This window comes from Diorhabda sublineata, chromosome 1 (genome assembly GCF_026230105.1).
Source record: "Diorhabda sublineata isolate icDioSubl1.1 chromosome 1, icDioSubl1.1, whole genome shotgun sequence".
Classification (NCBI taxonomy): domain Eukaryota; kingdom Metazoa; phylum Arthropoda; class Insecta; order Coleoptera; family Chrysomelidae; genus Diorhabda; species Diorhabda sublineata.
The window spans coordinates 31,721,928-31,748,778 of NC_079474.1; the positions used below are offsets into that span (position 1 = coordinate 31,721,928).

The 26,851-nt window shown below is 32.0% G+C and overlaps 2 protein-coding genes across 2 annotated transcripts; one reads left to right on the forward strand and one right to left on the reverse strand.

Annotated features, from left to right (window-relative positions):
- Positions 1–1,103: 1,103 nt before the first annotated feature.
- Positions 1,104–10,471, reverse strand: LOC130446354 (calcium-binding protein E63-1). The gene is made up of 5 exons (XM_056782574.1): positions 10,184–10,471; positions 10,080–10,122; positions 5,533–5,676; positions 1,855–2,115; positions 1,104–1,346 (listed from the first exon to the last, which is right to left on the reverse strand). The coding sequence occupies exons 1-5, from the start codon at positions 10,211–10,213 to the stop codon at positions 1,318–1,320; spliced, it is 507 nt and encodes a 168-aa protein (XP_056638552.1). The 5' UTR covers positions 10,214–10,471; the 3' UTR covers positions 1,104–1,317.
- Positions 10,472–15,859: 5,388 nt separating this feature from the next.
- Positions 15,860–26,610, forward strand: LOC130452514 (protein takeout-like). Its single transcript, XM_056791842.1, has 4 exons — positions 15,860–16,140; positions 20,654–20,894; positions 21,066–21,199; positions 26,225–26,610. Exons 1-4 carry the CDS (start codon positions 16,074–16,076, stop codon positions 26,524–26,526), a joined length of 744 nt encoding a protein of 247 aa, XP_056647820.1. The 5' UTR covers positions 15,860–16,073; the 3' UTR covers positions 26,527–26,610.
- Positions 26,611–26,851: the final 241 nt, after the last annotated feature.

The following is a 26,851-nucleotide window of genomic DNA, read 5'->3' on the forward strand; positions in this document are numbered from 1 at the left end:
AGACAAAGTAATACTATAGATTATATATTTAATACTATTATTAAATATATGTTCTAGACTGTGCGATTCATATACCTTTTTTATTGAAAAGTTATGCTATCTATAAGAAGAAGCAACCTATGGTCTATTTAGAAGCATCTTTGTTCAACTATAAGGTGATTGGTGAATGCAATAAGACAGTAGAGAAAGATACAGTGATACAAAAAATTAGTAATAATATTTGACAGAGATAACTGTATTGTAACTTTATTTATATTTAGTTCTAGTATTAGAATGCGCAGTCTAGTTGGTATTATAATGTCTATGGTTAAGACACTTCGTTCAATTTTCGATCGTCATTCAGATCATTATCGGGTTAACCATATCGTGCTCGGGTTCACTAGTATGCATTTTACAATGTAAAATATCTGATTTTTTATGAAAAGTTCAGTTTTTATCAACTTAATAAAAATATTTAGAATCAGAAGAGCACGAAACACATAACTTTTGAAAAAATCTCAATAGGTCATTTCGGGATGACGTAACAACCAGCCGCCATTTTGTCTCGGAGGACAAATATTGCGTAATTCATAATAAATTTATTATCAGCAGTGGTGATTTATGTTCGTTTTTTTGGTCAAAGTTATTCATTTGAATGTAAAAACCGCTCGAAACATTCAATTCTCTACACACAAATAAAATAAAATTTTTGTTTTCCTGTCCACCACGACGATATACCCGACATTTCAAATCACGTGACTCGAAATGACCTTTAGATAATATGACAAAAGAATCAATTCACCACCTAAAATATTTGAATACATGTTATTGTTGACCTTGATTGGACTGGTGAAGAAAATAGTTATACGTAGAAAAGAACATTATTATGAAGTTTTCGATAAAAGGTTATTAGCGTTTGACTAATTATTTCAATATTATTCTTTAAATTGGTGATTTTCTTTTGTTAATGTTGCCATTACTGCACCAACTGAGCGATTTATCATATCAAATACTTTATCCAAAAATATGTTAAGATGTAATAAATAACAGATATACGTTGTTTGTCGAGTACGGATCAACTTGGCATTTAAAAAAACATGTCATAAAAATACCTTATGGTTATGATGCGTAGTAAAAATATATTTCAATATAATCTTTATCATTTTTATTTACAGCTAAATGTACATAAAAAATAAAATACGATTTGTGTCGATTTCAATCCAGTCAAACGTTAGCTTACTGATATTCTTTGACAATGGAGATCACAGCCAGGCTTTTCGTTTTCTTATTAAATATTTACAAAAGAGTATAAGAACCATTTTAATCTTTTAATTTTCCTCATTGCGATGTTAACAACTTTACGAATTCTGAAAATAAAAAAATAATTTTAAGACTTGGAAGAAAAATTTTAATTTTATTTGGATTGTATATTAGTACAGTCGAATTAGACTTTGTTCGAAAGGTAATTAATATAACTGGACTATATAGTACCCCAGTTAAAATATCAGTTCCTTTTTTTCGATTCGTAAATAATTATTTGTTTTCATACAATTGGAGGAGTCACTCTAATCCAATTTTTGTCGAATAATTTTTTGTCTAAAAACATTTTTATGTTCTTTTTATTCAGATGAATTAAAACTGCCATTATAAATAATTAGATATGCACATATATTGTGAACGACTTGGCAAGCGAGCTTGATGTGTATTTCTACGAAGGCCGCTGCGCTGCGAACCTGAGATGGGCACGGGAAAGAAAATAACGATTCTTTCTAAAATCACACAAAGAGGATTGTGGACGTGTTATTAGTTATCTACGTACGATCGATGATTCCGTAAGAATATGACAGAAGTTACAAGTAACGATATGTTCCCTACCTTCATAATTTATTCTTCCATCTTTGTCAGTATCTGCCAATCGAATTACTAGATCTAACTGGTTATCTGTGATAGCTTCTCCAATCATTTCCATAGCAGTTTTCAGTTCTTCTTTTGTAATATAACCATCACCGTCTAGATCAAAAACTTGAAAAGCTGCTTTCAAATCACTGATTAGATCTTCATCCCCGTCACCTGGACATGCCTGTTGGATATGTTTAACGAAAGATAGAAAATCATTTTGATCAATTAAATTGGAGCCTACAAGATAAAAATTATTCAATAATATACTTACGAGGACTGGAGAAAAGTAAATCGTTAAAATTTCACGCAAAATGTAGGTCGATTATCGGGTGTAGTTGATGAACGCCCCTATTTTATTGGAATTATAGCATGGAAGTGATGATTGAATGAATTATAATGAACAATTAATTATATTAGATAAAAATCCAGTTATTTATTATTTTATTTATTTATATTATTTTTTTTTAAATGGATTTATTAGAAATAGATTTAAGGCGTAGTTTCGAAAAGATAAACTAACCGATTTGGATTGAATTTCATCTAACCTAACCGAAGTTTATCTTTGAATAGAGATAATCCCTAAAATAATTGCTCATGTGCGAGCCTGAGGAAGACGATTTATGAATAAAAATTGCTATTTGGATATAATCCCCAATTATTTCAAGCCAAATAATTATAGAAAATTTATTTAGTTGAATGTTAGTTTATTTATCTGTTTTAAAATCAGTATAAATTGAAAATAAGTATTATTGTAGTATGGCTGTATATTATTCAGCAAATCTTCCGAAAGTCTTTTAGTTTTTATTGGTACAAAATTAATTATGTGGTATCACACACTAGTACCATCATGTTGTGGTACTTGGAAATATGAGTTATAGGTAATAAAATTTTTATTGTTTTCTTAATTTATTCTCCTACGTATTTGTCTATTCTGTTGAAGACATTAAAAAATTTTTTTTCAACCATACAGGTACCTACTACAATTTTTATAATTATTAATTAAAAATATTTATTTATTTTTATATTATATGTATCTAATTAAAGTAAAAATGCAATTTTCAATATTTTATGACATAATATAATATATTTAAATACCAATCAAAAAATAAAAACGAATATTGTTAAAATTTCACGCCAGTTGCGATCACATAACACTGTTTACAGCGTTGCCAGATATTCTAAAGAAATCTGTCAACATTATATAAAAATTCACATTTTAATATAAATGAAATATAAATACTTTGAAAGCATATAGTCGTAGTTTCTCAAATTGGAGTTTTATAAACTAAAAATTAAGGCGTGGTCTTATATGATAAGATAAATCTCTATTAAGTCATTTTTTATACTCTTTCCAGCAACAAAAATAAACATCAGAACGAAAATAAGTATTGAAATTAATTATTTGATGTTCATGTTTACGTAAGGCTGTGTTCAATGTCATTTAAATACTTTTGTTTTAGAAAATAATAACAAATGTGGAAGAGAAAACATAAAATTAACCAAATAGAAATATTGAAAACTAAGGTTGAATTAGTCGTATTTCAATTTTGTAAAATATTTTTCATCCTCGGTATTTAAATTAGCGTTCACTTCATGTCATTTTTAAAGTAAATTGGCACAAACTGTCTGTTTAAAGGTTAAATATCTACCTACTCTTATAGAATGTTTCAAATTATGATACATTAGTTTGTATACAATTAAAATAACAACGTAATCACGTTTGGCTAATTATTCCTGGTGTATACATTATAAAACAACAATATATCATAATTAATATCTGAAATTACTAACAATAAATGTTAGAATAGAAAAATATAGTTTGAATAATCTGGTTTTTTATTTATTATGAGATATATCAATAACAATTGTTAGCCCAACACAGAGAACAGACAAATTTTGGAAAAAATATATTTATTTTTTAACGTAATCCCCTTTTAGTTCCACACAATTTACGCAGCGATGTTTAAGTTCGATACCTTTTTTATAATTAGAATCGTCAAGCTCCTCGAAATAGCCGTTAACCTCTGACATCACTTCTTCAATATTAGAAAATCTTCGACCACCGAGCTATTCTTTCAAGATTGTAACAGAAAATTATCCGAGGGGGCCAAATCTGGCGAATAGGGTGCATGAGGTAGCAATACAAACTTTTGGTCATTGCAAAAAAGGATGTGTGAGGTGATGCATTGTCTTGATGAAACAACACTTTTTTCTTAGCCAAATACGGCTGTTTTAGCTTGATTTCTTCGCTCAAACGTTGCAATACGTTCGCAAAATACTCGCCGTTGATAGTCGATGAAAATTATCCCACGTGCATCCCTAAAAACCGACGCTATGTCCTTGCCTAGAAATGGAATGGTCTTTGCCTTCTTTGGAGCAGTTTCTCTCTTTCCAGTCTATTGTTTTGATTTCCGTTTTGTTTGGAGTGTGAAGTGGAGGACCGCTTTGTAGATTTTCTTCAACATTCTGAAGTCGTCACCTTATTTGATCAACCACTGCGATGCTGGTCGTATGGCTTCGTTTAAACTCAATATTTTACTGTTGATAAGGAGGAGTAGTCTCACCCAGAGTAGAATTTAATGCCTTCCAAATAAAAGCTTTGTATCACATGACAAATTTTTTCCATGTTTACAAAATCACTGAAAACGTTCACTATTGATAGATTGTATACTTTCTAATAAAGTGGCGGCTACCGTCATCTCTAGGTTATTTCTTGATAAGATACATTTTGAGAAAAAATTGAAAATCTATCGAATTTTTCACAAAAATGATCTGATGCTTTTTTACCAACAAGTCCATTTCTTATAAAACATGATTGAAAGTAACTAAACGCGAGAGAAAGACCACCAGTTTATTTTTCAATCAGTTTTTTGGAAACGCTATCGTAGAAATGCTTTTTTATTGGTTTCGAATAATGTAGAGAGTTGGGAAAAAAGAGGTCTAAAAGAATCACATTATTTTTGTGTATCGTTAATATTTTGAGATTATCTCTGCATGGGAAAGAAACCAAAATTCATGTAATTTCAGAAAATGTCCGCCTCGGAACAATAAAATTTTGAATTGCGCAACAAAAACATATTTTTGAAGATTCCGGAGCTTTTTGCAACACTAGGTCTATCCCGATTACTTTCTTTACTTATTATCAGATAGCTTAGACCCATAGCTTGAAATTGATACCTCTACTTTTCATATAAAACGCATATTAAAGATTATTTTCAACTTTTACTGCGGAACTCTGGAAAATTTGCTTAGTTTAAGAAAATAGGGATTCCTAAAACTCAATTTCTTATGTCTCCAGCATGTAAGAAGTTGTAAATATAACTTTATAAAGAATTAATAAAATTAATTTCTAAGGTAACGCTTCCTAAGAACTTTGAGAAACCCAACGTACTTTGATACTTGAATCTACGATAATTTTCAACGAAGTTGTTAAAGTTTGTCTTCCTTACTGCAGCAATAAAAAGACAATGTTACATCCTGTTTACGTAATAATTAACGGGGTGGAGGACAAAAATGCCCCTTGTCAACGTCCACAATCAACATCTACAAGCTATTCTAATTTCAAAGCTATATACAGTATGCGGAAGGATCCAAAATTTTGCATAATCAACCTCCCTCATCCAGCTCTAATTTTAGGAAATGATATTTTTTTACCTGTATGGCTGGCAATCCTGATAATTTCTTCGGCTTTTTCATATTTTATATCAATCCCTAGGTTATTCAGCATTATCTTAAATTCTCCCGGTGTAACCTGTCCATCTTGATTTCTGTCCAACAGCTCAAAAGCTATCTTCAAACCTAAGAGAGACATTTCACTTGAGCATTTAATTTCAACTGAATCTAATTTGTGATAATTTGTTATACAATTTTACATCGAGTTATTAAAAACGATGAATGATATAAAAATACTGTTGGATTAGATCCAGATTTTATTTTCCGATCCGAAATTTTTCAAGTGGTAAAATCGAGTTCGTGATTTGGCGAAAAGTTATTTTAAAAGTAGGATAGGATTTTAAGTATAGCTCACTATGTAAATATTAGCAGTATTTATAGTTTCACGTGTTGTTTATCTGTACGGTAAATTGTTTCATGTTAATATACATTGAATTCATGTCGAAAAGATTATGTATTGTTGAAATAATAATTCAATTTTCAAATTCAGTCCAATAAAATAAAGATTTCATTTACCATAGAATTGCAAAACTACAGTCTTCGATATAAGTTGATTATAGCTTACGTTTATACCTCAAAAAATGTTCATTTGGGGTACTGACAATTAAAAACTAACTATAAAATTACATTTTTGAAAATATCTCGGTAACAAAAAAAGATACGAAAAAAAGTTTCAAACAAAACATGTAGGTATTGAAATTTTCAATATAAATACCGAGATATTTACAATATACATGGGTGAGCTGTACATTTTTGCACTTTTGAAAGAAAAAAACATGTATTCTAACAAATGGTTATTCAAATAAAACAGTCAATTCGACTTCTACCGAGATGTTTGAGGTCATTACAAAAAATAGATTTTAGACAGTGAACATGAAGAAGTTAATATATGTGATAATGACAATGCTAGAAAATGATGAAAAAGGAAAAGAATTCTTCTTCTTTCAATGCATATCCACTAATGGATGCTCGCGATAACATTTTCCATCGCTTCTTTATTTCTTGCGGTGTGTATCGAGGATTGTACATCGTGTAGTCCTGTCCACTACCTAATGTTTCGCAGGCAAGATATTTTGGAATGTTATTGAAATTGAATCACAACAAAGAGGGTCAGACAATATAATAATGAAATACGGGGAAGCTAGCATTAGACGATAGAAGATTTATGATTAAAGAGATAGTATAGTATAGAATCAGAAACTATGCTGAGGAAGTGATCTACTGGATTAAACCAATTATACAGTGAGAATATCTTAATTATAGATAAAATTATTGCTGCTCAGACAGTAGAGCTGCCATATAAGTTATAACAGCCAAAATATTGTGCTTTAGGCTTGTGCTGGAGTGTAATAGAATTCTTCAGAAATTGGTGAGTGATAGCTGCAAAATTGAACTCGTTTGGGTGACTGGGACAACAAAGGCAATGATGAAGCGGATTCGTCCGCCAGAACTCATTTTTGGTGAAGCAAAAGTATTGCTATTACGTATCTTAACGGTCATCTAAAAGAGAGAGAGAGAGATTCGTTGGTTAAAGTTTGGTAGGATAGGAGAATTTTGGTATGTGTGAGTAAGCCCTGATATAGGAGTTGCTCCTCTGCAGAGCTGGGGTTGTGGTGGTTTTGTTAGGATGTGTTTGTCTATCTATTTCTAGCGGGGTTTTTTGACCGAGAAAACGAAGTGGAGCTTGCAAGTAAAAACGGGTTTTTTTGAGAGGTTTTATTATTATTTTTTTCTTTTTCAATTTTCAGTAAAACCTGCAACACCGACGATCGATGAAAAGTGTAGGGTAAGCGTTGGGGTCGGAATTTATCTGATTGATATGGAGGAATGATCGAGGAAGTTGAGGTAGGTTTCAAGGAGGTCAACGTGTTATTTTTTGGGTTTTGAGCCTAGGGGCCGCAAATTGTTGGCCCAGGGGATGAGGAGGGTTTCTTTCGCAGCGGAATTACTTGATTCTATGGTACGAATCACATAGCGGGCTTGGAGGTCATTTAGACGACTTGGAATGGGGGCTATGTCTGTATTGACATAAACGGTGTTGCTTGGGCTAAACCTACACTTGTACTGGCAGTTGCCAAAACACAACAATTCTACAGGCTTACTAGCCAACGAAAGCATGTAGAGTCGCACCTTGAAGTGCAGGGACAAAAGTACGGTCATCTAAGATGTCATCTCAACAATATAGGCATCATGGACGACCTCGAGTGCCGCTGGTGCATGGAGGAGAAAGAAACTACAAGCCAAGTCATCTGTGGGAGCCCAGCACTCACGCGGGCTCGTTTCATATACTTGGGCAAGCTTCACATATTGCCTCGTGACATCAAAGGGTTCAAGACAAAGCTCCTGATCGGCTTCTTAAAGGACATTTGGTCATTTCACGTGTGGGACGATTGACCTATCATAAAGCTTAACGGTTCTTGGCCACACTATTCTACTATTAACTATGAATCTAAAATACTAACAACTATAATAAATGAAAGATTAAATCAGAAAAGCTTTAGACTATTGAGAAAAATGCTATGCAAATGCTATTTGTTGATTTTAAACAAGCATTCGACAGTCTGAACATAAAGAAGTAGAAAGTAGATTAAAAGTGACTCAAAATTTAATACAATTGATGCAAATCACTCTGTCAAATTGTAGGGGAATGGTAAGAAGGTTCATACGTAGAATTTGAAATAAATGTTTGAGTAAAGCAAGGTAGGTGAAAAACTATCAGCAGTATTGTTCAACATTGCATTGGATGGCATAGTAAGGGCATGTAATATTTGTGGAAGTATCATTAAAAAATAAAAAAAAATAATAGTATATGCTGATGATTTGATTTTAATAGCGTGGGATCGAAAAAATCTTGAAGACACATTAGAAAAAATTGTAGGAGAGGATAGAAAATAAATCATAAAAAGACAAAATAAGTGGAAACTGAAAGAAGAAAGTTGACAAAACAGAAACTATAAAGATAAATGACCTCAGATTTCAAATATGCCGCAACTTAAGTACTTAGCAACAATGACACAAAGTCCGAGATAAGACTAAGAGTTTATGCAGGATATAGAAGATTTATTAATTATAAAACCATAATACACAGTACGAGAATAAGCTCAGCAACCATATTAAGAGTCTACAAGGCTGAGACAGAACAAGTAGTTGCATACGAGGCGTCAATTATGAGATTAACATATATGGACGCAGAACAGCCAAGGATATATTATTAAAAAAAAAGAATAAGGATAATTCACGGAACAGTGAAAGTTGGAAATAATGAATATTGAGGACTTACGAAGTATGAAATATCAGAAAATTAAATCAAAAAGATTACGATGGTACGGACACATTGAAATTTTTGGAAAAACAACAGGCGATAAGGAAAATTAGAGAATGGAGACCAAATGAGAAAACATTGCAATGAAGACCAAAACATAGATGCGAAGTTTAGAAGTACGTGAATGGACCAGAAAGATGCAGGGCAGAAAAAATGGAGAACAATGTTCAACGCTGCATTGTATTTAAGTACCGATGTAATAGACAATTGTAAATAGAATGTATACCGTTGTAATATATAAACCATAAATTTATATTTTTTGTTAAGAAAGAAGAAGTTAATCTAGAACTGTTTTTTATGCCTTAATATAAAAAAGTGTGAGGCATCTTGAAAAAATTGCTCAAATCCTTAATGCTGTTGAACGTAAATTGGTTTCATTTCAGAATGTGAACCTAGCTTAAGAGCCAGTTGCACGAGAACAAAAGAATCATTAAATTATACTAAAGAAACACAATAACAGAAAAACAAAAATTTATTGATTCAATTAAGACCAAGTGTTATGAAAACTGGATCTTAAAGACTTGTTGTTGATGGAGGTCAACAGCTTTCAGCATTTTTGTTTGTGGATCTTAAAAATTGTGTCTGGTCTTACCCGCTAATATTTTTTTAATAGAATTTGCTTCAATTAAATAAAAATCTGGTTTGTTGGTTTATAGACATGTAAGATTTCTATAGACTACTAGAATAAAATTTTTGAATATGATTTTATTGTAAAACAATTTTGATTGTTTTTTTCGGAATTAACGGTATCGTAATTACTGAATGGGTTCCAGAGGGTCAGACTGTCAACCAGACCCGACACTGCGAGAACGGCCCGATTTTACACCAGGACAACTCACCTGACCATAACGTGCTATCTGTGAAACAGTATTGAGCCAGTAAGTGCACTCCAGTGCTCGAACACCCGCCGTACTTACCAGGTTTGGCGTTTTGGCACCGCGTGACTTGTTGCCGAAGATAGAATCTGCTTCGAAAGGGACCCGATTTGAGTCGATTAAAGCGGTAAAGCAAAAAACGGCAGAGCTCCTAAAGGTAATCACCAAAGAAGAATTCCAGCACTACTTCGATCAATGGAAAAAACGAATGTAGAATAATTTTTATAATAAAACTCTTTTTCGTAACCAGTCTCGTTATTTAATAACCAGACTATACTTTATGCTTTTACAAATTCATTTAGGTAATTATAAATAAAAAGAATCTTACTAACCTTCCAATTCATGTTCACTGAATTCCTTTTTAATCGAAGAACTCTAAAAAATAAAGAAACAAGTAGCGAAGAACTAAGAGAAAGAAGAATTGAGCTTAACGAACCCTTCTTCGTTGAAACTGGTATCCTGCCATCACAAATTTTAATCATGAATTTAACGCAATGATTTTCTGTTAATATTGGCATTAACAAATATTTATCACTTTGACCCGAATGTTGTTTATACACTACTGAGCCATCTAACAGTTTTTCCTGCCAATTTGCTCACACTATCCAACGTGACGAGCAGAAAATATTTATCCTCAAAGTTTATGTCACTTTTTCGAATGATTTCAATTTCAACCAGGGTCGTTATATTAAAAAATGTTGGCACAGGTTATTTTTTGTATTTATCTGCGCTATAATTTACCTGGATGTTTCAAAAGCGCTGTTTTAACATGGAAAATGATGGATTTTATCAAATACTGATAAGAAATTTATATTTATTGTACCCGAGATGAATAATTTACTACTTATCAAGACTTGTAATTCAATTGATGTAAACAATATCTAATTCTTAAAATAAATATACCAAGCAGTTGATAATTATCTACCTTCAAAATTAGAGTAATATCAATTATTGTAGGATTCAATTAATGCTTATTCTGTGACAGAATAAATGCACATTTACATTTTATTCCAGTCATTTCGTTTAAATTGACAAGGTCAATAACAACACTTATTACAAAAATCAAAAATGGATGCTGGTTGATGTCTTATAATCTCACAGAAAAGTAAGATATTAGGTGTTGCGTATATAAAAGCTGTTTATATCGAAACAGCTGTCAATGATTTTGTCAAAATGAGCAATAATCTGTTAAATAGTTTCCAGACTGGTTGTTTCAACAAGCTGAGACAACCACTAGATCTTATGTTGAAAATCAAAACAACGAAAATGCTGGTCGGGACCAAGAAGTCATTTGAATGAAACGTCTCAGAGACATGTAACAATTCAGAGACCTGTAACACCAAGACAGCATCAATCTTATGCAACGTGTTCAAGATCTACAATACCTTTATTCCGATTTTTACTGAGCAGTCTTATGAACATGCAGTTCCTTCTTATTTACGAAAAGAAATATTAACCGAGTCGAGTAGAAAATGGAAAAAATTAGGAATACAATTTAAGGATGTAGTTCTAAAGAAAAATGTTGCTATATTTTAAAGAACCTTATTAAAATTCAAAAAGAAGTATGGATCAGATCCAGTATCGTAAGAGTTCACCCTACGAAGCTTGTTCAGGTGTTGAGAGTGATAAGTGTAAGGAATTTACCTGCAAATTTTGTACATAAATGTGTGTTTCTTGAGTAGGAAAATTTGTTTTTCAAATTTTTTTTAATACTATCAACACAACGGATGATTTAACATAGCAGATGTTGATAATAATTACTTGGCAGGTTCTCAGGTGATGATAAAAGCTGTCTAGGTAATTTCGAACAGTCTTATCCGGTATGTCTATTTCTGTTTTATAGATTTTCAATTTAATCCTTCAATACTTTGAGAAACATTCTATTTCAAAGATGGGGTGCGAGGAGTGCACGTGCATCGAGCGCACAGCCAAATTTAGAAAACATTTCGTGCATCTAGCGCACACTACTTGTGTCTGGAATACACTGATGAAGCGCTGCTTGTAGTACATCGTATTTGACTGTAGTTGTTTTCAGTGAACCTTTACACTTGCTTCTTCTTACCTGAATACGCCTCCAGTAAATAAACCCTTCAGTTTTACGTCCAATTCGGTAACGGTGTCTATCTAATATTAGTAAAAGTTTTCTTTTAAAACTCGATATCACTTCACATCATTGTGAAAAATTCATTTAAAAAGAAAAATCACAAAGCAATTTCGAAGACCCAAGAATATTAATAGATATAATATATCGGCTCACCAAGGTACCGTCTTTGTACCTGCAAATGTGCACTCGATGCCGCCTCCTATATAATCTCTGCGCTCGAACCACCGTGCGCTCGACTTACGAGTCCTCGATGCACGCATTAATTTTAAATATCCTCTACAAAAGAAACCTAATTGCGTTAAGTCTGGAGGTCTCGGTGGCATCAATGCACCAGCTCACCCATCCGTTATTGCAATGGCCAAAATTAGTGAATTAAACTTTGATTTACTATATATTCGCCAGATTTAGCCCCCTCGAATTATTTTTTGTTGCCAGACTTCAAAAAATGTCTAGGTGATCAAAGATTTTTCAATAATGAAGAGGTGATATCTGTCTTATTATATAAAAGGATTTAGGAACTTATTGAACATCGCTGGGAAAAGTGTATGGAGCTAAAGGATATTACGTTGAAAAATAAATATATTTTTATACAAAATTTATATTTTTTCTTTCTTGGGACAGTTACTTCTGGAACCATCCTAGTTTATATAAAATATCTTTTAGTTATAGGTTCATAACGGCTTGAATTGAATCCAATATCCCGAAGTTACTTCCTGATCATAATTTCGCCCTTTTGATATCTTTTGTATTTGTATTTCAGTTCCATGTATTTTTCTATTTAGTTCTTGGTTAACCCGTAAGATTTTTGTGTTAAGATGCCTGCATCTTATTCTAGCTTTGTATATTTTTTTGCTATATTCCAGCAATTTAACCTTGTTTGTATTCTTAAAATCATTATTGGATGAAAAAAAAGCTACTATTATGTCTCCAGTCTAAAAACGACCAGTTTCTAAGTTACCTTGCTCTTATTGACACAATAATTAAACTATTAATTAATCATACACTCCTAAGTTGCTTCCTGGAAATTTTTTTCCAAGTTGTTTAACTGGAATATTTTCATAAACAAAATTACGAATGTACTTTTTATGATTAAATTATTGTTTGACTTTTCAATTGAACATATTTCCTTGAACTCTATTATACACTGTGTTTAATTAATGAATTCATTCAAAGTTTTTCATAATAAAATAAATTAATAAAACAACACAAAATTCACCATAACAATTGGAAAAATCATAAAAACGAACTAAATGTTGAAATATTACTACACAACTAAAAACTGTAGAATCGGATGACTATAATTTAGCAAACTAAAAGAGAAATTAGTCAGCTAGAATATCAATACATAAAAACAAGCTATGGAACCACTTTTGTACAGAGGTAGGACAAGATTTATTCAGCGGGAGATCACAAGGAAGCATAAATAATAATGATGATTCTAAATAGAAAGTTTCTAAATAGAAAGTGAAGTATTTTCTAAAAGTTGTCATCCTCACTATACAAGGATACTTAAAATTAAATACGTTATGTTAAAAAAAGTTTGGGGAGCATGCTACTGTCTTCCAAGCCGTATTTGCTGGGCAGAGCCCATTGTTCATTTTGCCAAAATGAACTATTACAACTTTAAATAGTCTGCGGAGAAGGTTGTAATCCTCTGACATGTGACAAGCAAAGATGGGTGTTCTGTCTGTTTTACCAATCAACAGCTATACTTAAAAATGTGTAGTCGACTGGTACTGGTCTTTGAATAAGACACGGTCATCTAAGACACAATCTCCATACTATAGTATCGCGAACTATCCCGAGTATCCTTGGTGCATGGAGGATAAAGAAACTGCCGCTAACATCATCAGTGAGTTCCCAGCAGTGACACATGCGAGCTCTAAATTTGTCTAGTGATGTTAAAATATTCAAGCCAAGGTGTGTGATTAGCTTCATATCGGCCTTCGGTAGTTTTAAGTGGGTCTATTAAAAGGTTCATCACCATCCTCTGTTTCACCTATCAACTAATAGTAATTAAAGCGATTTGAATGTAATGGAAATTTTCACGTAAGCACTTGTCAAGCCAATTTATTAAAACTCGAAAAATAAATTATAAGTTATCTAGAAATAAAAAACCCTATATATTATGAACATAAGTTATAGCTAATATTTTTGAAGTATGGTAATCCTGAAACAAAAATCTTGAAGTTGGTTGTACTAAAAGATGATAAAACAATTGAATCTTGTCAAATTCGTGGATCAGTCACTGTCTTAACGAAAGTTTATAGGCGCTCCGCTTTTGTAAATAAATTCTAGAATAAGTTCAAGTCATTTTAGTAGAAAATAACAACAAATTTTGAAATAGACTACTAATTTGTCGGGGACGTGATCCTGTTTTTGATCTTGATTAGTTTTCAGAAATTTATTTTGAGGCAATGATCTTGCTTAGAAATGTTTGATTTATGATGTTTTAATACTTTAGTAAATTATAATTTATGATAATTTTCTTCAGAATGTTTCTTTATGAAGAACATCCATGCTAAACTACAAAGAGAACAGATAAAGTCTCGGAACACCCTGTATTTTGGTTGATTGTGTGATTGTGACAAAAATTATAGATTAAAATTAAGTTTAACATATATAGAAACATGGTTTTGAATGACGCATTTTATGTCTAGTAGTTATTTCCAGTGTATAAAAAACGGTGATGAACTTTGTCTAGAGTTTTTTCTACTTGATTACAGAAACAAACGAATAAATCAGGTAAACTGAAGGCTGATAAAGAAAAACACGAAGAACGTTTTAGACATATGCCAGCTTCTGAATGAGGATGTTACGATGTTTTCCCCACATTACTAATGAGTATAAAAGCATCCCTTCTGTAAATTATAAACATTAAGGACATTATCTAAAGCGTTTGAAACGTGGTATTACAAATGGCAGTTGAAAATATCATGGAACTACTAAGGTAAGAATCAAAAATAGAAAAAAAAAAGTTGAAACAGAAATACTCTTAAGATGAGAAGAAAATTGCTAAGGTGCAGAAGATGTATTGAATTGCAGTTAGTAAAGTAAAAACTGGAGGGAAAGGTAAGAGAATATAGGTCAGTGTTAAAGAAAAAAAAATAGCTACAGAATAGCAAAAGTAGAGAAAATCGAATATTTGAGACGCACTATAACAAATAAAGGTAATAATAAGACCGTCAGTTACCTACGCCACGAAAAATGTTCTAAAATAGAAAAAATACTAACATAAGACATTAGAGCAGTGAAATCGTATCTTAAATATTTAGCTCAAAAGATATATCATAAATAGCTAAAATTAGCACGTACCTAACAATAATAAGACCGTTAGTTTCCTACGCACGTGAAACTTAGACAATGAACTAAAAACAGCGAAATAATCTAGAAATATGGGAACGTATAATGCACAGAAAGATTAACGGTCGAATTAGAGATTTATTAAAATTGTATAAGTACTCAAGAATAATCCGTATAATTAAAGCACAGAGATTGAGATAGTTGGCCCATATAGGTAGAATAAGAAGTTCATGCATAAAACGAATACTAAAAGGTGAAGAAGATGAGATAAAAAGAAGAGAAGACAAAGAAAAAAATGGTTGAAGACCGTTAGAAGATACTTGAGAACAGTGGGTAAAAGGGACTGGTAAAAGGAGGCAAAACAGAGAAAAAAAGTGAAAGATATCGAAACCGACTATAAGATAGGCCTGTATTGCTGATAGAGAGCTGCATTAATGATTTTCAGACAGTAACTATTGAAAATATCAAGTAGAAAGATACTCCTATAATAAGAAGATCATTTCTAATTCTATTGAAGGGCAATTAACTGCATTAATGATTTCTAAACTCGGATAAAAGAATCTTACAAAAACAAGCTCTGGCGGATTTTATATTTGAATAAAAAGATTGAGCACATAATTTTCATTTGAAAATTAAAAAAAAAAAATGAGAAGGAAAACTAAACAAGTAAAAGATTCGCTATTTTTAATTATGAATGAATTGAGTAGTTCACGTGCGCATCGAATGTTTAATAGTTCGGAATTGAATTGATATTTTTATTCGTACACTCGGTATACATCAAGTTCGTTATAATATTATTGAAATAATTATTGAATTGCTCAAGGTTTTTTTTGAAACTGCAGAAGCATATAGTGATGGTCTCAAGAGGTTTTGCACATATTCAAATTCATAGTTCTAGACGCAACCAGTGCAAGTTTAGATGAAGATGAATATCAGATTCAATATTTTTATTTTGATGGTTTTGTGTTTAGCAGAAGCCAAATTGCGTAAGTTTTGAACGTGTTTGTATAATTAAAACAAAAAATCGAATTATCACATCGCATTTCGTACCTCTCAATTATTCTAATAAAATGTTTGAAAATTAACGTTGAAAAATAATTTTTTTATCCAATTAATTATATATTGAGCAGCACCATTTTTGTTTTGAAATTTGAAAATAAAAAACATCTTTATATTTGTTATAATGTATGGTTGATTGGGGGACAATTCACTGAGACCTAAAATAATTCTTAGTATAAGGTAGCACTTGTTTCATTCCTAAGAACCTCCGAGTTCATTTATCCTATATAAATGTTTCATATCCTAACCCAAAGAATCTGCAATCAACTTTTTCTACTAGTATGAGTTTCTTGAAATGTTCATTCTGGCAGCAACCTGTTAGGCTTTCTCTTAAAACTCTTTGCTTTGGCTAATCCATCAGTCAATCTTTCGTTTTGTTTAATTATACCAATAGCATATCTGTGTAGATTGAACGAAAGAGTTCTAGTATTCAAATGAATCCTTCAGTCATTTTTATTTACTATTTTATTAATTACCTATCCAGTATGCTTTGGTAAAATTACCAAACCATCCTTCAATGGCTGCCTGAAGACCTGACGTGATTATTATTTATATATTTAACATTGATAGTTTTCACAAACATAGAAGACATTGTAGAATGACAATTTCAACATGCGTACTACAGGTATTAAAAATTACAGGTGGATTTTCTTCACACATTACATTTATTATTAACACTTTGTATGGTATAGTTGTTCTACACTCGTTCTAACTTGTTATTTACGTTGACGTAGATGTTACCTCCGGTAATTGCAGTTGATATCCACCCTCCGAGTTTTTTCATAGCTGTGATATTACCACCCCGCTCACATAAATTATTGTTAATGATCCACGAACTGAATAACCCTTGCAAAGTTCAGGATCTTTCAATTTTAGAAACATCTCAATTTGTGTACCCATGGCAGCTAACGTGTATGGTATTTTTACCATTCTGCTAAATCAAAAATAAAGTTTGATATGGTTTAACGTGGTTGGAGTTGATAATCTAGATGTCTTGGTGACAGTCTACCTTAAGTCTCTGAAGACGATGACTTGGTTATCGAAACGCGAGTCATACAGTGTAATTGTGAGTGTTGGTGTAGTTGTAGTGTAAACAGTCTAGGCTTCCGTTAAACTTATGATTATTGCAAACTGTACAAATTGTACACTTATGGAATTTTTCTAAATTTCATTCTCGTAGACTTACTTTGATTAGAAAAATGAAAGATTTGATGATTTTTTAACAAATGTAAAAGTTTTGTCGATGACTTTTAGAACGCTGCAGCTTCATGTAATTTTCCAGACCTTTGACAAAAATTTTACTACTTATTATTGGATATGAGTATAATTTCAAATTATAAAAGAATAGGAGAAATTACTGTCGAAAAAGTGATTCAATTTATCTGGTTGCCGTTTATGATATTTAATTAAGTAATAAAGTTTATATTCCGACAAAATTTTACGACTGAATGGATGGATTTTATTTTTAGTATCAAAGTTACATACTTTATTTGACTGATTTCATTAGAATATACATCTAGGTATGCTAAAGAAAATATTAAAAAATGATAATCTCGCTTCATTTCTTTTTTTTATTCATACCCAAATTAATTTAATCGGATTTGGTACTGGTGCAGTTGAAGCGTCGATATACCACAAATATCTTAGTTTATTTTCGCAATTAAATAAAGTTCCAGTTGTAATGCGTCATTATTAAATGGTGTGTTTTAGGAATTAAGTTAATAATAAAGTTCTGATTCACACAACTACTTGTTAGTAATGGTTCTCTTAACCTTGTATGGTTATTTACATTATTCATTACAGTAAAGTAACCTTTAGGAATAAAAATCATCTCAAAAACATACCGTTTATTATAAACAACGGTTGCAAAATTAGGAATATTAGGGAATCATTAAGATAATAAAAACACATCATAGCGAGAACGAAAGCTTTGGATTTAGACATTGAATACAAATCAAAAATGAAAAAACTAAACTATACATTGTAATATTAATCATTAAAAGACTAAATCGTGAGATTTAATTGTAAATAAGTACAAAAATTACATTAGAAAGAACTTTTTATATAATGAATGTTCCTACTCATTTGCATCTTTCGGTCTTGACTTTTATATTTAGTTTAAATAATAGAAGACTCCAAGGTGAGATAGTGTTAGTAACAAAACGACTGTTATGTAATAATTATGAGGCTCATTAATTTTGCGTAATATACGGTGTGGAATTATTATTAATGCGTTGAAAAAAAAATTCACTAAATGTAATCAAGATGAATCATGAGGAACTTCACTTTTCCACGAGATACTCATTTCACTATTTAACTACTCTATCAATTAGAATTTAAATGATCAGTAGAAATCGTCGAAGGTTTAAAAAAATTTCTTCGTGAAATCACCTTTCCCCAAAATCAAAACGCAATACCTAACCTAACCTAACCAAAATCAAAACGTAATACAGGGAAAAAAGAAAGGTTGGGAAATATATTTAAAATAGTAGGTTTGACATTAGTTTATGCATAACTTTGAAACAATTATACGAAATTAGCTGTTTGTGGTAATAGGAAATTCTCGGAATAATGACAATTTTATTAAAGTCGAGTTTACTTGTTTTTACTTTGAAATTAGAGTTATCGGAACATGATCGTATTCGACACATAGCTGCTATTTACAGCCTGAAATTTTGTATTTTTTATGAAGTGGTCGTATAGGGTCATAAGACTCGATTTTCTTTAGAAACATAATATAGTCCTCATTGTAAAAACGAAATCTTTTGGATTTGAACATCTTATACAAATGAAAAATAAAAAAAAAAAACTAAACTATATAGCAAACACCGAGAATTTGGTTATGTATTACAACTAATATTTTTGTCTCAATTTCTGAAAAAACAAAAGTTATATAGACAACTGGCCACCGAGTAAAAAAAAAGTAGGGAATTTGGTTATGTATTAAAACTAATATTTTTGTCTCCATTTCTGAAAACACAAGTCATATAAGCAACGGGCCATCGAGGAAAAAAAAGAAGAACCATAAAACCAATGCTAATAAAGTAACTTTACTAAAAGCACTTTATTAATGGCGCCTTGTGCGCGTGCGTACCTGTCAAAAATGTTACAACTACAGATTTTATTGAACTCGTCGATCCTATCATTCCCTAATAAGAATGTTGGGCAAACTAAGACATCTGCTAATATCCGGTAAGAGCATTGACTCACTTAATATATGGACGGGTATTGCCTAGCAAGCTGCCAGTTACAATCATGGAATAAATTGTGGAATTCTCTTTTCAAAAGCGTATTACGCTCCTGCTTCGGAGGATTGTTCATACTTTAAATAAGCAGTCTAATTATTAAATATGTAGTGTGATTATGAAATGGTTATTTATTTAAGTTCTATAAGAATGTGTCAAACATGAAATCTTACAGTAGTGATAAACATCTCAGTCCAAAGATTTATAGAAAATCATACATAAAGTGTTAAAGTGAATAAAGATTAATTAAGGATAGAGGTCACGTCGAAATTCCCAGCGGAGTTGCCAGATTGTATTAGAACGAAGTGCCTCCAAACCGTTGAATTCGGTCAGTTCCTCCAGGAAAAGAGCCAATAATAGAAGCAGATATAGAGGGTATAAATAGTATTCTACAGGATCTGATGATAGAAGTCAAACCAGCAAAAACATAACAAAAATATGGATGAAAATAACATTGGAATGAAAAAGAAATATTACGTAGCCAACGGAAAGAGTGGATTTCCTAGATAAAAAGAGTGAAAGTCATAATTTAATAGTAACCGGATTCAGAACATAGTTAGGAATTGAAACTAACGATGAAAAATTTTATTAGCAGGAAATTCGGACTAGAAATAGAATCAAGAGCAACTGAAAAAATTAAAATAAAACCGTGTGTGATAGGAACGGAAGATTTTAAAGATAAAATGAAGACATTGAAAAACAAATTACGGTCAGCTATGGAACTAACAGTTTATATATCTCCGATTCCTCACAGTAATAATAGTATGAGTAGGGACAAAGGTCCTATTCTTTACAGTCCAATCTATAATTTATTAGCTAGAAAATGAATGAAATTCCTCGCCGAACTGATTTTCTCGTTGGAGAGAGAATTCAGTACATATATAGGTAGATCAAGACAGTAAGATTCAGTTTACAACAAATCCAAAAGGCCCAATTTAGTATAAAAGCAAAAGCGTGGAGATATATCTACGTCGAATTGAAAAAAAGTTATTTTCCTTCGCTTCCTTTCCTAGTGAGAAGTCAGTTTTTTCTCTGAACACATTCTAGATGCACGTGTTCTTTTATTTCTTATCGAAGTTAGTTATACAATTACACGTGCTTCTCCAAATCTCGCCTAGTATATCAACTTTCGGTCAGAACTCTTTGATACAGTCTTCCAAGTTAGAATAGTTGAAGTAAAATTTTTATATTCCAGCTTCTTATATCCACGTTTGTAAGAAATCTGATCCAAACTTAGCGAAATGCATCATTGATTCGGTTTATTCACTGAAACCCAAGTTGGCAAATGGTATACCAGAGCTGAATGTTCCTAGCGCCGAACCATTGCTTCTAGAAAAGATCCAATTGAGAACTGGACAATCTAGAACTAAAATCGATGCGAATCTTACAAATTTGCAAGTTTGGGGCGTAACTTCTTTTGAAATTCTGGAACTACGGTAAATATAAAATTTTTTATTTCACACTGGTTAGGTTACTCAACTTGCAACTTTAATCAATAAAGGATTTTTTAGCTAATTATTAGGAAAAGTTACTTAATATATGACCAATTGGGGCTTTGATTTCAGTGGTGCTTTCAAAGTAAAATTACTAAATAAACATTTTTTCAGCCCTGATGTGACTAAGAACAGATTTATATTCAAATCTAAAGTACCGCATATTTATTTCAAGGGTGACTACGATCTCAACATGGATATTCTTCTCTTGAAGTATAAAGGACAAGGACCTTTATCTGGCAACTTCAGTAAGTACACTATATGTGAAATTATTCACTCGAAAAAATTTTAATAAACTAAAATAACTACTATAGATCGGTTCAAAAAGTTATTGTTTCAAAAATGTTTTTTGGTGTGGCAACGTTGTAAATAGAATTCAATCGAGTGTTTCAAGTTCTTATTCTCAAATTGAGCTCCGCAATCTTAACACCACCTGTGCGGAATTTCGATAGACCAATTATACCATCTGAAAGGTCAGTTGGTCAGCGTTACAAGTTTTTCAAAGTCATTGAGAAATTTTAGCATCTAATTCGCGAAAAAAAAATAGTCTATCTACGCGCAATCGATAAACATTCGCTGAGAATTGGTTAGGTTACATATCTAACTATTAGGTCAGTTTAATTTAATTTGAAAAAAATGAAATAAGTTAACATTGTCGCACGCTTTAAAGAGGTTAATTGTATTAGAGCAGTGAGCTATACTATGTTATGAACCGGATTCTTTTATATATTTGTTTTGGGAAAAAGAAACATAGGCATGTACTACTATGAAATATATAATGGAGAAAGAAATAGGATTTTTCAAGTTTCGTGAAGGCTGGCATTGGAGTTGGGGGTATTAGTACAGGTAAAATAAGATTAAACCCGAAATGGCATTGGACGCTTCCCATTTTCTAAATTTTCAGAGGTTTTCGGTGACTGAATAAGCCTAGTAGCTCTTAATAAAATTCTGAGCACAGGTTTTTGAAATTTTGGAACTCGAAAAAATGTTGAAACGCGAATAACTTGAAAATTAAGAGAATTTGAAAAAAACCGCACAAACAAAAAATGTAGAACACAATATATTGTTCAAAGGTCCTCAGTCATTTTTTCTGAGCAAATCTCCCTCAACCGGAGCATCCACTGTGCGAATTCAAGCCAATTTAAGTTCCTGACGCACATAGAAACTGCTGTAACTCTTAGAAAACTACTTGATTTTCAAAAAATCAAAATGCATCATGATGGTTAAGATCTCTATTTTTTACTCGGGCAAGCTAGCATTATTTTCGACTTAGGAGATTTTCGAAAAACTTGCGAGATGAAGAGGTATATTGGCCACATAAGCACTTGAAGTTTCAATGGATATATTTCATCACTCACCATATGAACAAACAAATCCAACGAGAGATTTATCATTAGTGTTATTATCAATATTTTCATGTATATAAAACACATGAAGTACTTCTTCGTTTTAAATGAACTTTTAAAAGACGCGATTATGAACACTATTTTTGTTCTCGGTTGATGATTATTCCAATATTCACAGATTTCTTGATAGTTTCTTTTTCACAAAAATGTGGGTTTCTCATTGTATTCAGATATTTGGCTTAAGCTTTCTTCTCGTTTCTTTCCCATGAGTAATCTTGCCACTTGCAGAGATGATCACCGACTACCACGCGCGGCTGCAGATGAAGTGTTTAGAAGTAAATAGATGCCGAGATCATACTCCATTACTGTAGTATCTGAACAGTATTTTTTACATAAATGAGTAGGATTTTCGAGAGTCCCATTTTACGGTGAAAATTTTCAGGTTAGGAAGACCAATCTGTAGAGAATTTTATACTGTATATTTTTTGTTCCGGCACTTCTTTTCGAATTCCTCGTAGTTTTCGAGTTATTCGCGATTCAAAATATTTTTGAGTGTATAAACCCATTTTAAGGTGAAAATTTTGGAGCAAGGAACAAATATCTGGGATACTTTTTTGTAGAGAATTTTATACTCTACATTTTTTGTTACGGCAATTTTTTTCGAATTCCTCATAGTTTTCGAGTTTTTTTTGAGTTTCAAGTCCCAAAATTTCGAAAATCCGTGCCCATAATTTTGTAAAAGACTTACTAGACTTATTCAGTAACCCAAAGCCTCCCAGAATCTAGAAAATCAAATACCGCCCAATTTAATTTAAGGATTTAGCTTAAAATCGCCAAATTTGCCTGTACTAAATGCTTTCTGTAGGACAACTGAAAACTAATTTTTGGCCAGTACTTGGCTTGTCTGCAAAAACCTATAATAATATATAGGTACTCCTAGTATTACTTCTAATTATTATAATTATTAAAATAATCAATTATTAATACATGTTTATTTTAATTGAACTTATAACAATATTCATTACAATTTCTACCATTGATTGTTTTACACAAATGGTCGAATTAATTCCAAATAATGCTGTAATCGTTATGGACAATGCCACTTATCATTCGCGATTAACAGAAAATCTTCCATCTACCTCTTGGAGAAAAGCTGGTATTGGAAACTGGTTAATCGTAAAAGATATACCATTTGAAGATGATATGTTAAAAAAAGAACTTTTAAAGGTTGCTTCAGATCACAAGCTAGAATTTAAAAAGTTTGTTATTGATGAAATAGCCAAGAATCGTGGGATAACAGCGCTTAAATGCGATAGAGTTAATATTGGCCCAAAATGAAAGGTTATGTAGCTAGACATAATAAAATATGTAAAATGAAAGATGTTCGTGAACTCATAAAGTACTCATTGACAACAATAACTGAAGAGAACTGGAGAGATGCTGTGAATCATGTAATTAAAGAGGAAGAGAAAATGTTGGTTTTAGATAACCTCATAAAACAAACTATAGAACCGATAGTGATATCTCTCGACTAGTCTTCGGATGACTCTTGTATGGCCAGCGAAGAGGATGATACTATAGATTGAATTTTATATTTCCTATAAATGGTATAAACATTAATACATTGTCAATAAATTTGAATTATGAAAATTAAACTATATTTTCTTAATTAATTTAATTTAATAAAAATGAAATTGATACTTGTTAATATGTCTAAACGAATGAATTTTATTTCAACTGTAATGTTGACCGAATTTAATTAAATAAGCAAAATGAACTAATATCGTAATCTCCGCCACTGCCGCAATGTTTATCGTTTATAACCAATACAGACACCTACTTGTTTTGCATTAGAATTTTAGTATTTACTTGTAAAATTGCGAATAATTAACGTCAATATTGATAAGGATTAGTAGTCGTTAAGCCAAAATTTTTTCCGAGACCTGACAGCTGTCTTTAGCTGTCATTCGATGTATTAGAATACGACTTTGATGAAAAATGTGCCTTTGCGCTAATTGAACATTCACATTTCCCTTGACTGTTTTTCAGTTTACTGTTGATTCTTTGTGTAAAACCTAACGATTGCAAAGTGTAGTAATTTAACAGGCCCATAATGCCTTTAGATCCAATTGTTGTGATAAGAATTGTTGCGGTGTTACAAGATGGTCGGGTGCCAGTCTTTGTGGTGTCCAAACGGTGTACCAGCGCTTTCTGGAGAATGGCCTAATCACTCACTAGAAGACCAGAGTCAGTGCGAAAAAGAGTTACAACTCAACGAGATGACCGTTTTTTGATGTCCTCAAGTTTACGGATTATGACAGCTACTGCGGTTTCACTTCGAAATCAGACCGTTAGAAAAAGACAACGCCAGCATTGGACTGCAAGATTGACATATGCCAGAGATCACGTTCGTTGGAATGATGATGACTGGTGCTGGGTCAGATGGACGTCGATGAGTGTGGAAAAGACCTGGGAAAAGATATGCTGAAGTTTTCATTGACGAGCGTTTTCCATTTGGCAGTGGGTCAGTTATGGTTTGGGCGGGAATCACAGCACAAGCTCATACAGAGTTGGTCTTCATAGAAAATGGCTCCCTAACCTCTCACAGGTACATTACGGAGGTGCTAGAAGACCATGTTATGGCTTTCATGGTGACTATAGGGGAACGTGGCTTTTTTATACAAGATAATGCGAGACCACATATAGCCAGAATTGTCAGGGAATATCTGAATGAAGTAGAAATTAGGCGGTTTGTCTGGCCAGCTCGCAGCCCAGACATAAATCCCATAGAACATGTCTGGGACGAGTTGGAACGACTGATCCGCAGACACACACCAGCATCAAGAACTGCCAAGGAGCTGAGAAAATTGCTGTTGCAAGAATGGGATAACATTGACCAGAATGTGATCCGCAACTTAATTCAAAGTATGCCGCGCCGACTTCAAGCAGTCATCAATGCAAGAGGAGGGAATACACGTTATTAGGGTCAAGTTTTTTATTTTGTACTTTCCATATCTTCCCTAACAACAATATGTTGAATTCAGCTTACAAAAGCATATGCAATGATGTACAGTTTGCGAATACTATCTGATAACGTAAAATTTTAAGATGACCTCAATTTTTTGCTCGCCGGTGTATTTATTACAACACTTAAATTATAAATTTTACTTCAAATGAGCAAATCAATTTTATGTGAAAGTGTACAATGTGAGCGTTATAAATCACACGACACGGGTCAAAACGATATGCGAACTGTTTCAAAACAGTGTCTTTCGAGTTATTGTTGCAATAGTAATTTTTTTTTCTCGATTCACGACGGTTAAATGCTACTGGAGACAGTAGATATATTCACTTTCCTTTATAAACCCCCAAATAGTGATTGTAGAGGCCCAAGTCTTGTCGTAAGAATCTTTTGTTTGATGTTTCATTCATTTTGAATCAGACAAAACACTTTTTGAATACTTTACTTTGATATAATTTGATTCGAGATATATTCACCTAAGTGTAGCGACATTAAGCTAGCTTTCGAAGTTTTTAGGTAGGACTAGTACAGCAAAATAGATTGTCAAACATGTTTGATAAGTACACTGCAATAACTGTGTATATTCTTAACCTAAGCGTTATCTATGATAATAATCAATATATTTATACTTCGATATTGTATTGTTTGTATTTATTTTTCTCAGTGTAGCGGATTGAATATTCTATTGTAGTTTATATCGAACGACGTGATGATTTCGAAGTTTATAGAATTATTTTGGAAGTTGTCGCTTCTACGAAATAATGTGCAAGTCGACTGCAAAAAATAAGAATTAAGAAACGGGAATCAAGAATTAGAACGTGAAATAATTGATTCATTTTATCATACGCGGTAAAAATAAAACGTGTCATTGAAGTTGAAGACTAATTATTTTATTTTGTTCACAGCTGATTTGTCTCTGGATGCCGTGTTGAAAGGACATATCACCAAAATAAACGGTGTAGATCATATCCAGTTCAGAAAATTCGGAGTACACGTTGAATTCAGTCACACCAAAATTGAGCTGTCTAATTTATTCGATAATCAAAGAAATTTAGGCAACGCAACTAATCAAGTACTTAACGAAAATTCAGAAGTTCTTCTAACGGAAATAAAACCTGCGTTAGAAAATGCTCTAGCTTCAAAATTTACAGATATTGCTAATAATATATGTAAAACATTCTCGTACAATGAACTGTTCCCAAATTAAATTTATATTAGCTCGTTGAGTATTATTGTAAGGAGTATTTGAATGAATTCCAATTAAAGTTTACCTCAGTTGTTGTCTTGTAAATTTTGTTGTCGATTAGGTCCTATTAAATGGTCACAGCGAAGAAGACAAGGTTTAGAGATTAAATACCTTAACTAACAAATACTTCGTCATGTATAAGAACTGTGTGTGATAAATTTATTCAATTATATTAAAGAATAATTTCTGACAGAGATATATATCTCGTTGTAAACCAAACGATCCTAACAATAATAGATCAATTACATAAACAATTGGGAAGCTAACCATTTGGGCATATAAGAAG

Excerpts from the sequence above, each read along its gene's own strand:
- LOC130446354 (XM_056782574.1), bottom strand. The coding sequence starts at position 10,213 with ATGGCAGGATACCAGTTTCAACGAAGAAGG. Across the intron at positions 10,123-10,183 it reads ACCAGTTTCAACGAAGAAGG|AGTTCTTCGATTAAAAAGGA; the intron begins GTTCGTTAAGCT and ends TTTATTTTTTAG. Across the intron at positions 2,116-5,532 it reads CAGGATTGCCAGCCATACAG|GCTCCAATTTAATTGATCAA; the intron begins GTAAAAAAATAT and ends TTTATCTTGTAG.
- LOC130452514 (XM_056791842.1), top strand. The coding sequence starts at position 16,074 with ATGAAGATGAATATCAGATTCAATATTTTTATTTTGATGGTTTTGTGT. Across the intron at positions 16,141-20,653 it reads TTTAGCAGAAGCCAAATTGC|CTTCTTATATCCACGTTTGT; the intron begins GTAAGTTTTGAA and ends TTTATATTCCAG. Across the intron at positions 20,895-21,065 it reads TTTGAAATTCTGGAACTACG|CCCTGATGTGACTAAGAACA; the intron begins GTAAATATAAAA and ends ACATTTTTTCAG.